Source organism: Agelaius phoeniceus, chromosome 4 (assembly GCF_051311805.1).
Source record: "Agelaius phoeniceus isolate bAgePho1 chromosome 4, bAgePho1.hap1, whole genome shotgun sequence".
NCBI classification, from domain to species: domain Eukaryota; kingdom Metazoa; phylum Chordata; class Aves; order Passeriformes; family Icteridae; genus Agelaius; species Agelaius phoeniceus.
The window spans coordinates 44,779,104-44,791,485 of NC_135268.1; the positions used below are offsets into that span (position 1 = coordinate 44,779,104).

General features: G+C 38.5%; 1 protein-coding gene across 5 annotated transcripts in view; it reads left to right on the forward strand.

Moving 5' to 3' along the window:
• The window catches only part of MTUS1 (microtubule associated scaffold protein 1), a 121,445-nt gene extending 109,170 nt beyond the window's left edge, over positions 1–12,275 (forward strand). For all 5 annotated transcript variants that reach the window (XM_077177483.1, XM_054633064.2, XM_077177484.1 and 2 more), the window contains 7 exons: positions 63–277; positions 799–904; positions 1,889–1,962; positions 2,067–2,162; positions 4,665–4,781; positions 5,983–6,080; positions 6,882–12,275. In XM_077177483.1, the coding sequence (XP_077033598.1) occupies positions 63–277; positions 799–904; positions 1,889–1,962; positions 2,067–2,162; positions 4,665–4,781; positions 5,983–6,080; positions 6,882–7,098 (923 nt within the window). In that variant the 3' untranslated portion in view covers positions 7,099–12,275. The remainder of the gene's footprint in view (positions 1–62; positions 278–798; positions 905–1,888; positions 1,963–2,066; positions 2,163–4,664; positions 4,782–5,982; positions 6,081–6,881) is intronic.
• The last annotated feature ends 107 nt before the right edge of the window (positions 12,276–12,382 follow it).

Below are 12,382 nucleotides of genomic sequence, written 5' to 3' on the forward strand. Positions count from 1 at the left end.
TTGTATTGAACTTGATCCAATTCCTTTCTTTTTCTTTTCTTTTTTTCTTTTGACATCTTCAGTAACCACTTCTGCAGCTTGTGAGAAATTGGAAAGAGACAGGAATGAACTGCAAATTGCTTATGAAGGGTATTTGCAGAAGTTAAACCAGAAACATAATGATGACTTAGCTGAGGTGGAGGAGAAGCTTAAACAGTTTTACACTGCAGAATGTGAGAAACTCCGAAGTATCTGCATTGAGGAAGCTGAAAAGTATAAAGCCCAACTCCAGGAGCAGGTTTGTAACACTTAAAGTAGAAAAGTTCTCTAGCAACTGCTTTCTGCTACAAATGAGCCTTCAGAGAATCCTGGGTTTTGCTAATACCAGTTATTTAATGTGAAATTCCACTTCATTGCAGCAATAAAAAATACTACCACACTAAGCTGTACAGATCTTGGGCTTATGTTTAAATGTGGTGGAGATTGGTTGTGTTCTGCCAGCTTAAGTTATTTCTAGAGGTCCATGGGATATTTGGGTCAGCTTGAGTTTTAAGATTTCTAGAAACACACCTGCCCTCTGACCTTGCTTTGCAACTCCATGCTTGTGAGAGATGCACACATTTTCCTTTGGTAGTGGTAAACTGTAAGGCATCATTCTCATTTATTAAGTCTTGTACATGGCTTAGCTTCTGCTTTTGAATCCTGCTAGACCATTTCAAATATACTTGACATAGTACATGAAGCCATTGAAACAATGCTTTAAACAAGGGTTAAGTTGATACACGTTAAGGGGAGAAAAATCATGTTGTCATATTGCAGGTGGACAATTTAAATACCACACATGAAAGCTTTAAGCTGGAACTTGAAAACAGGCACTCAGAAAAAGTAGAGGAGCTGAAAAAGGAGTATGAATCCTCTTTTTCAGGCAAGTATTTTGTATTTAAGTATGTATGCTATAGTACTGCTAGTCACAAACAAAAGTATTCAGGTGTTTTGATCATTGTGTCCACTTCGCTGTTCTTTGTTTAATGTTTAAAAACATTGGCTGAATTCCTTCCATTGGAACTGACAAGTCTTATTTTACATACAGCAAAAACCATGATCCAGTTGTAGTTGAATGAAACTTTATAAACAGTTTGAGTGAAAATGACTTTTCTTGCAGTAAAAGACACCTGAATTGCCCTCAAAATCTCAAGTGACTGAGTAATTCCTCCCATCCCCTAGTTCTGTAAGGAGCACCTCAGAACTGAAAATGAGGATGAGTAGGGTTGTGTGCTTTCCATAATGACATGGCTATGTTAAGAAATATCCTACACTGTGTACTGTACACTGTGGCAGAGGTGTTTTTCAGGGAGGGGGTGGTGACATGCTCAGGTTTAAATGACATTGGGTCTCATTGATTTAAGGGATGATGATTTCCATACTCCTTCCACTCGATAGCTAAGTTTTCAGTGATACTTTTTTGTCTTGAAGACTGGTCATGCTTCTAATTGCTTTCAAAGAGCAAACTCCTCTGCATGGCATCCAAAGTGGGAAAAAAATGTTTTTTTAGAAGTTTCAATTTCAACAATTTCAATTTTTGCTTTGTTTCCTTCCATAAACTCAACTTGTGTCAGATGTGACCTGTGCTTAGTAAGTCCATTTGTTGCATGCAGATGAATGTTCCCAAAACTGGCAGGCTGTTTGCTAATGAAATGGATATGTGAGGGGACAATCAGCAAATCTGAAGTGGGAATAAATCTGATACTTCATAAATGCTTTGCATCAGTTAATGATAAATGTTCTGTGTTGCCATCAACTGTATGTATCTATGCATATATTTGTAGGCTGGCTCTTCAAGCTGTTTATTTTCAAAAAGAATTTTCATGTCTTATGTGGTATTAAAATCTGCAAAAATAATTTGTTTTAGAGCTCAAGAGTACCCATGAATCTGAAAGGAAGTCGCTTGAAGATTCCTTTAAAGAGAAGCAGGAGTTGCTGGAGGTTTGTTAAGGGCTGGGTTCATTGCAACAGTTTAAAACTTGAAAAGCAGTTTGGATATATGCACTGAATTCTTGGCCTAATGATACAATATATTTACATTTCAGAAAAAAATCGATGAACTAAAAAGTGAAAACAACTCTCTGAGTGAGAAGCTGAAATTAGAAGAACAAAAACAAATAGCCAAAGAAAAAGCCAATCTCGTAAGTCTTGATCTTCCACAGTAATGTGGATGAACAGTTCTTGCCTGGGTTTATTTTATTGCATAATGCAAAAAATTTGCAATGAAGCCTGATAGGGGTCCCATACTTAGTAATATTTTTTTGTAAATGGCTCATCAGCCAGATGTTTTTCGCAAGCACTGTGATGCTGTGTATTAACTTTACCATTATAATTCTATAAAGCTGTTGAGTATCTAAGTCAGAGGTGTAAATAATAGCCTACCTAAGCTAACTGAAGACCCATGTGTACAGGAGTTGTACCACAGCATTTTTGTGCACAGTCAGTAACTGTTGTACCAGTGCTATGATCAGTGTGGGCTTGCATCACTACTGCAAAGCTCATTTCTATTGCATTTATTCAAATGTCGATTCTTACTTTTTGCTGATTTATCCTTCAAAGATACTTTTATTTTCTTTATCCTTTCTTTATCTTTATCCTGCCTTTCCTCCCAAGGCTGCTGTTGCCTCTGATGCTCCTGGGAAAGAAATGTGTTCTGAGAGTTGTTTTTATGCAGTGGGTGGTGGGCCTTAGACACAAACATGCTTATCTTTCTGGTTACCCAGAAGTAAGTGGAATACCAATAGTATTGTTTATTCCACAAAGAGAAATTCCATGTTAAAGACTCACTTAGGATGCCTCTAGTGGAAGTTGCCCTAGTTTTCACTGGAATTTGTTCTGTATTGTTTTCTCTTATTGCTTATTCTAGTAGCAGGGCCGAGCTGCCACAAGAAGAATCTGCAACCACAATATGTTGCTGTGGCGGCAGGAGTTTGAGCTGTAATTCCACAGGCACGCTCAGATGTTGCTTAAATTAAAGGAGCAATAGTCAAGTGCCTTTACATAGCTGCAAATGTGCTTTGTGCTTTCCTGGCAGCCTAAGATGCATGATAAGCTTGAGACTTGTCTTTGGAAAAACAGCAGTTTGACTCAGCATACTCTTCTGTACTAAGCACAAATTCTGCAGTATTGGAATAGCCCTTTGAAGAGAGAGATGTATTTCCACCCCTCTGGTATCATTTAGATAGTGTCACTTGATATTCCCAGGCTTTTTGCTAAAAAATGTAGGCCTTTCAGTCTTTTTATTTGCCTGTGTGTTCTTCTCTGAGTAGCTAATGTGGGGGCTCAGACTTGACTTTAAAAACACATTTTAAGACCATTGGACTTGAGGGAAAGAAAATAAAGTGAATATTGAACATACTGTAACATTTCAACTTTTCAGGATTGCTTTCCTTGTTAGCTCCTAGATTCCATGTTAAAGTCACAAAACAGGAACAGATTGTCTGCTGCCTTCACTGAGGCAGCACAGCATGCTTCACCCTCACACTGACTTCTCAAAAGTTAAACAAGAACCACTACTGCAACAGGCCTTAAAAACAAGCAGGAGAATGAACTAGGTGATGGAGCCCCTATTACCTGTGACATGTGCTGGCCCTGTGCTTCTGGGACCACACCCCACCAGGCTGCAGGCATTGCCCTCCTGTCCGAGGTTTCTGGTGTGGCAGTGAAGCTGTTACTCAGTGCAGTGCACCTGTGTTCTTACCCAAATGCACTAAAACAAGTTTTGTTTGATTTTGAAGATAAACTTAGTTACACAACATGCTTAATCATTGATTGAGTTCAGCTCATGTTCCATTCTCACTATCTGGAAATGGACTCAGGCTTGCTCTATTTTCCCTTTTTTTGGCTGTGACTGCCTTGAAATGCAGACAATCTGTTTTACTCTGCAGTGTTTGAATGGTTTCTTACTCTGGAAAACAGGTCCTTGAGGCAGCCACATCTTACCCTGCTGCAGCCTCCTCCTGATCTCCCTTCCACCTCCCAGAAAACAATACAAAAAGGAAAAATAAAAAAGTCCTAAATTGCTATATTGTAGATAAGTTATGGATGTGTACCAGTGCAAAATTTTTATGTGTAGGTGCATTTTCAGGCTTCAGAAGAATGTAAAGCTGAAAACTTTCAATTTCTGCTTATGAGCCAGCTACTTTCGGACTCAAACCAGGGAAGATAAGCTACAGTCAAGTTCAGAACTTAAACTTCTAGTGCTTTTTTGAAGTATTCCAGTGCCTGAAAACTCTTGAAATGTTTACTCTAATTATCTCTTGGGATGGGTTATGAGTAATATGAAATAAATTTTGGAACTCCTAGCCTTAAGGCCTTTGGGCACTCCTGTGAAACAAGTTTTGCTGTGACAGCATTCATGCCTTCCTTTGATTCACAAGGCTTTTTCATGTCTGTGCATTAAGTGTTTTCTGAACAACTTCTGATGAAGCAACTGCAACTGTCCACCTACCCTGAAGGACAAACAAAAAACAAGGAGAAAGTGATATCAGATCTTGTTATTTATTCTCATGTTTGACTTGAGTTCACTTAGAACAAGTAACTTGTTACTGTAATTATTTCCTTGTTTTTTCAGAATAGCAGAGAAACATCTAAATTATTCCTGAAATTCAGGGTACTAAGCAAACTCTCTGGCAATCTTTCAGAAAAACCCACAGATTATGTACCTGGAACAGGAGCTGGAAAGTTTGAAAGCAGTGCTGGAGATCAAGAATGAGAAACTCCATCAGCAGGACATAAAGCTAATGAAGATGGAAAAGCTGGTGAGCATTCCTTGGGTCTGGCATGCTGGGGCTGTGTCTCTGATTTGCGTTCCTATAATGAGCTTGGGCTGGATGGACTTACATGCAAGAATTAATAGTTTTTGTTTAAAAGGAAACAGGAATTCATGATGGGACATGCTCACATTGCAGGTACAGTTTTGGGATATATGTCAAGAGGCAAAAAAAAAATGACCCGATGCTCTAAATGACCTTTTAAGGTCTTAAGACAACTACTGGTTTGCACAAACTATTGCTATGTCAGTAGAGTTATCTGGGAGCCTCTTCCCCTAAAGAGCAAAATCCTTACCTGCTACATTGCTCAAGTGGTATGGAAGATAGATTGCAGTGTCAGGAAAACATTAGGAAGGAAATGATCCTAATTTAACAAGAAGGGATCAAATATGAAATGGAGTAAGTCTTGATTAGCTTAGGCCAGTCATTTTACCTGTTAAGCTCTTTGTTTAGCTGTGTTACTGTCTCTTTGACCTATGTGCAATTCCACATGAAAATTCAGTTTCAGAGGCAGGACTTGTAATCCCTTAGCATGCTGTTATTTGTGACAGGACAGGGTCCTTCTCCTGGGTGGGGCCTTTGAGCACTGTTGTAATACTTGCTTAAGCAAGACTTTAATGAGGAAGTATAGAAAGAGGTTTGGATACAAAGGAACACATTGATGTCAGTTGTTCACTATTGTGCAGCAGTGTATGTTACTCTAGTCTGCTATTACTGGCAAATTGCTCACAAACCTTCATCTTTTCCAACAGACACTGGCCTCAGTGTAAAAGGCCTTGGACCATGCAACCACTTCATCAGTTTTTCCTTTTGTTTTTGATAATGTTTTCCAGCAGTGATGTGGAATCAGAAGAGCAAGAGGGAAAGCTGTTTATTAGGGGAACTCTTGAATTTGTTGTGTTATTTCTAGACAGTCTTCTGTCCAGAAAGGTATTACAGTGTCTAAAACTGCCCATCACTGGCAGAAATTACTGGAATGTGCTGGTTAACAGCAATCCTCCTTGTTGGCATCTAATCAGCACAAGTGGCCAAGTGCCAGTGTTATGCAAGGATAAGCTAAGTAGGATGTTTTTGTGTGTACTGTAACAAGCTCTGCAAACTCTAGATTGCCAGCATCTCTGATAGCTCAGTCAGAATCTTGATGAGTGCACGTATGGGTTTTATTTCAAATTGTGTCTTTCTTTCCAAGGTGGAGAACAACACAATCTTAATGGATAAATTAAAGAAGGTTCAGCAAGAAAATGAAGAATTAAAAGCTCGGATGGACAAGCACATGGAGCTTTCAAGGTGAAAAACATCTGTGGACATTTAGATGCCTTTAATCAGGGGGAAGGGGTTCCTGTGACAAGAAAGAAAATTCTTTTGAAGTATTGGTGAATGCAATTTTTTAGTACTCTGTGAAAGAACATATCCATTTCTTCCCCACTTGTATCTCTACAAATGTGCATTCCTTTGTACAGCTAACAAGCAGGAATATTTTGAAATGGGATAAAGGTTTAGTATGTTCTTAGTACTCCAGTATTTTAGGGAAGAAAAAGCAACTCAGAAATACCATCATACAAAGATTGAGCTTTTTAAGTACTACTGGCTTGTAAGCTAGACTTAGGTCATACTTATAACCACTTCAGTGAGTGATTTGTCCCCAGTTTAGATCAGTGTGGTTTATTTAGCAATAACAATAATATTTAACATGAATAAAACGGGTCTGAGCTCCTCCTAGCGGTTGCTTAAATGGATGGCCAGACTCTTCTGGTGTGAAGAAATCTGTAGCTTCCATGTTGAGCTGAGCCTGCAACAAGACCCAAAGGCTCCAGCACAGCTGTTTAAAAGCATGTGTTGTTTTAAGCCTCACTTTTCTGATGCTTTTTCTGGTCCTTGGGGATGTTTCTTACTGGGACTTTCTCCTGCTTTCTGCAAGCTACCAGTTTAAATATAGCTAGGATGAGAACATGCTCAGTCCTCCTATTAAAGCTGGAATTCAGTTGTGAGCCAAGCAAAGGCTCATGCACTTTCAAACCTTTCTTTAAGTTTTAATACTGCAGCCTCCAAGTTGGGTTATGTGTTCTGATGTAAATCTTCCATTTGCAGGCAACTTTCTACAGAGCAAGCTGTTTTACAGGAGTCACTAGAGAAAGAATCAAAAGTAAACAAACGCCTGTCAATGGAAAATGAAGAACTTTTGTGGAAGTTGCACAATGGTGATCTATGCAGCCCTAGAAAACTGTCTCCCAGTTCTTCATCTGTGCCTCTTCAGTCCCCACGAAATTCTGGTAACTTCTCTAGTCCTGCAGTGTCACCAAGATGACATCTCTTGAGAGAAAGAGGGGCCTGCATTTCATTTGTGATCTGCAGAACCTTTCCTAACTTTAATCACAGGAGCAAGAGCTATATTAGCCGCCTATGACAACTGAACATAACTGGAAACTATGTGTTGCAAAAACAGCGATAGGAGACTGTGAATATGGGAGTAAGACATTCACTCCTCCCAAAAAGACTTATGACCTCTATGGACATCGTTGCACAAAGCACTTATAGAGCAAGGAAAGACTTGTTTGTTGCCTTTTCACCTAACCATAAGAAGAAGCTCAGGGGCTTAGAGATAAAGATCACAACCTTTATAATATGTTCCTTATCACCAACACTTTTTTAAGGCTGTGTGTGTGCGTGTGCATGTGCCGTGGATGGAGTGGGTGTAACACACTGTGCGTGTGTCTAATGCTGCCTTCTTTGCTGTGTACGTAATAAAGGATAAAAGCTGAAGACTATACATTGACATGTACTTCCTTGATACTGCTCTCAGTATGCATGCTTAACAGAGTACCCTTGCCTGGGAATGAGGAGAAACTGCCACTGGTACTGTAAGGTAATTTCCTTCATCATTCTGGCTAGTAAAAAAATGCCATGAAGACCTCTGTCAACTGATTTATTAGTGTCTTGGCCAACCTCAGTATGCAACTTTGAATTAATTTTAAAAACAAATTGAATTGCAGCCATATTTTGCATGGGTTCTTGGTTTCATGTCTGTGCACAACTCTGCCATTTATGAGGAGAACTTTTTTTGCAGAGTGCAATGGATTTTGGATTTCAAGTCAACAGGGTTGTAGTCAGAACCACAGTAGCCCTCAAGGTCAGAAGTTCTTAGCTGAGTTGCAAGTTTAGAAGCCTAGACCTAGTATCTTACCTGCTGAAAAGGAGGCACTGATTTCCCCAAAATAGCATGTCTGTTCCTGAGGATAAACAAGATGTAGATTTGAAAGCCAAAGAGAAATGCAATAATTGTAACTAGGTGCATTCTTAATTCAGTTCTCAAGAAGATCAAGTAATTTGTGAATCCCAATATAGCTGGTGACACACCTTGCCTTTTTAAGCATTAGCATTTATATTAACTTTCCTCAGGGTTAGCTAAATTCACCTGAGGATGAAGGTATTTTACCTTGCTAATTCTGCCATACTTTTCCTCTTAGACTACAGGATATTGGTGTTTTGATAGTTCATCAGGTGAAAAATCCTGTTCAAGAGATTCTATAGAGTAGGGGAAAAAGTTGTCCTGGCTGCTGGAACTGGAGGATGAGAGTGTCAGCATTTCTGGAAATACCACATGCTGAGTTTCGGCTTCAGCAGGGTAATTGGATAGCCTGGCTCCACCCTTGATCAGACCTGTTTAAGATGACTGCTCTGTACCTACTAAAACAGGTTCAGCTTCAGATTAGTCTTAGAAAATACTACTGATTCTTACAGTAGCTTGGGCTGCACAGCAGGGCCATGACATTGTTACACTGCTGGTTAGCTCATGCTGATAGCTGGCTGAGTTTCCCTGACTTTTTCAGTAGCTTGGGGACAGGAATCAAGGGCATGGGAAAGCATTTAGGGAACTCAACTGGACAGCAACTTCAAAGTATTTTACCTAAGACTTGCGAAATCTTGGCTAATAATGAGGAACACAGACATAGAAACAACACTGTTAACAGTGCTCATACAGTAAGTAAATTTGTAATATATTTAAACTTGTGATTGACTCTTTCACCATTAAATTTACTTAAACCTCTCATAATGTACAAGTTGAGGGTGCCATTTCTAGGTAACAACATTATGCTTTCTTTTAAGCCTTTCTAGGGCACTGTACATACCACTTATTAGTGGTGTCAGTACTTAAAATGTCTACTAGGAGGTTCAAATTTAACTATGAAAATCCTATGTTGGCTACAACTTGGCTTTAAGTATGTCTCAGAACATTCTTACTTTCTACAGTCAAAGAGATTTGATTGCATGTATTTGAGCTGAATGCTTTACAATAAATATTTTCTACCAACTGAATGATTTTTCTTCTGCTTATGTTAGTCAGAGGATCTTTAATCTGAGGAACATTTTTCCATTTACTAAAAACTCTTGGTATCTGCTGTGCACAGCAAAACCACAATGGTGAAGCTTCATGGCACAAATTATTCAGCTATCCTTAGAAAATTTCCCCTTGTTCCTCCACTTAGATATATGGGTAGAAGACATATGGGTAGGATAGGTACCTGCCTAGCTATGGGTAGGTGGGAGATCTATGGAGGTTGCTTGTGATTCTTCAGAACATTCTGTGGGTGAGAAAAGCCCCAGTTAGAGGTTAGCAGTATAACAGGTCCTGTCACAAGGACACATACCTAGCCACTAGTAAGAACTTTATTACTTCAGTTGCCGTGTAATGCCTCAAATAAAACATGCAAGCAGAGTGCACACAGATGTTTGAAGGTTAAATATGGCATAGCCCTTCCTGTAGCAAGAGCAGGGAAAGCTTTTCCAGGCTACCCTACAAGAAAAGTAAGTATGGTATAGGAGATAATACAAAGACTGTTAATTTGTTGATAATTTACGTCCACAGTGAAGGTGACTCTTCATGTCTATAAACTGCTTGCAAGTAGACTCTTTAATGCTTTTATGAAGAAATGAAGGCTGCTTGTGTGTAGAAATCAGATTACAGAAATACCTGTTTAGCATTTGTCCTGTTGGTCTCAACAAATTAAATAATTCTGCTAATCTGTAAATACTGTTTCAATGTTTTTCTCTGAGTATTAGTGTTTCAAGCTTTAACTTAAGTACCATGTGTTAGTAAAGACTTTGTTCAATCCAGTAACTTTTACATATTTGGGGTTTTTTCCTTTAGCATAAGGTTTCTTCAGGAAAAGCTAGAAACCTGCTCATCGTCATAAGCCAAAGGTCAAGCAATTGAACAAGTGATTTTCTTCAGATATCCAACTTTACTCTCCAACTTTACAGTTCCAACTCTAATGATGGGTTTCAGAGGAAGCTATGGTGACATTTAACAGCTGTACCACACAGTTTGTTACCATTCAAAGTATTCATAGTATGGTTCACCTTCAATGCTTTTCTCTAAAGGTCATTATATGAGTTGTACTGTATTTTTTATAAAAGTTGAAGTGAATCATTTCCTTGAGCTAACTAAAGTCTTGATGTTTCTCACTGCTAACACCAAAGACACATCCATGTAAACTGGTGTCATGCAATTCATGCATGAAATTCCTTCTAGACAGTAATCAACCACTGATCGTGTCTGACAGCCAGGAAATCATTTAGGGCTGAGCTGCAGCTAAAACAGTCATCATAAAGTTGGGATAACCACTGAACCCTGAAGAAAAAAATACCTTCTGACCACTGCTGCTGCCTTGCCTTAGAAGAGCAGTGACACAGGTATGGAAATAGAAATAACAGTCACTGGCAGCTTTAGGCATGTAACTTTGACAAGTCACGTAAATTTTATTTTCCAGGCCTCATTCTCTTCCCCTGTCACTGTTCATTTAGGTGGAAATGTGCAATTAACTGCATCAATGTAACATCAGCTCTGCCCAAGACGCTTTTGGTAAAATAAAAACTGTGTAAAATACATAGTAAAAGAATTCTCGGTTTTCAATTTCAAAAATTATTCTCATTCTTGGTGGGAGGACAAGGACAAAAAGGATGGACAGGATGTGACACCCACCAAAACTCTTCCTTAGAGGCACTGCTTCTGTATCAGTCTTGAGACCTGCACATGATGGTTAGGCATAACCATTACACCCCAGGGCAATACTCAAGCAATAGAATTACACCATCTTTTCCTGCCAAACTGTCATCAAGGAAGTGATGCCTTCACTGTGCTGTTGAACAAGGGTGTGCAGGTGACACGATCTCCCACTTCCCAGATACTCTGAGAAGGAAATAAATTATTGAATTACAGGCTCAAATGCACTTTGAAATTCAAAAAGCTGGCACAACTCCTTTAGTTCAAAGGGAAAGACATTGTTCTGAGGAATGAAAATGCTAAAAAGGAATTAACACATTGCACAGCCTCATCTAGAAGGTCAAACATTGTTAATTTGGTCAGAATAAAAAAAAAACCACATGATACAAGGAAATTTTTTCCCTAAAACAATAGTGCAAGACCCTTTTTAGGTATTACTATGAAATTGTATAACCTACTTAGTCCTTTGGATTACAGTGTAATGTTCTTGACACATTTTAACAGAATAACCTCACTTCTTACACCTTCAAAGTCAGTTCTATTGCATGCTCTTTTAATTTTTTTTTTTTAGATAATTAATTTAATTTTTTTAATTTTTTTTTTTTTAGATTTTGAGAGGCCAGAGGTAAAAAAAGTTCCTGGGGGATGTTCTCTGTGTAGGCTATTACATGAGACCTGCATGGAACCATTTCAGTCTTTACCATGGGGCTATTTCTCTTATCAGTTAAATTGGTTTAGGTTCCTACATGCTGAAGAAAACACATTCAGCAAACGTGTCTAATGTTTTCATTAGCTACTCTACTAATCAGATCATTGATTTTATTGGGAATCTGCCATTTCTACATTAGCACTTAGAGCTGCCACTATCCAAACAGTGCTGCACACATCTGCTCAAAGGTCTGAATTAGCTGGAGCACAGGGCTACCTCAGGCCTTCAGCAGAAGAAAATTTCAGGAATTCCAAACTCAGGCTGAAACAGGGAAGTGTGTGACCAAGGGACCAGTTCCTGCTCTGCTTCCTTGTCTATTCAGAATAAGCTGGTTTTCACTTGCCTTGTAAGTAACATGGCTTGTATAAAATGTTTTTTGTCATTTCACTACTAAGGAGTGGATTTGTATTTAAAGTTCTAGCCCACATAAAGATGGTGCTTGAGACTAAGAAAAAAAATCAAACATTGCCAAAATGTCCAACAATGTTGTTATTAAGTTCTTACCTTCTCCTCTGGCAAGCTCTTTCTTTGTACTGGTAACTGAACGCAGGGTGATAAAACCAGTGTCTTATTTATCCAGGTATAGTTCTGTGTAAATGAAAATATCTTTCCTTTTCTCCTAAGTAAATTAATACAATGAAGTTGAACTTGTTATTAACCTAAGAGGAAATTCTCCTGTAAAACTGAACAGTATTCTAATGTTTGCTTTTTTTGCCTTTTTTTTTTTGTTATGTAAATGCTAATATATAAATAAATGCAAGTTTTACCTTTAGCAACCATAATTTTGCTACATAATTTACTAAACATAACACCAGACATCTAAAGAGGAGTGAACTATTAAGTAAGCTACATGTTGTAAGGGTGTAAGAATGCAGCAAC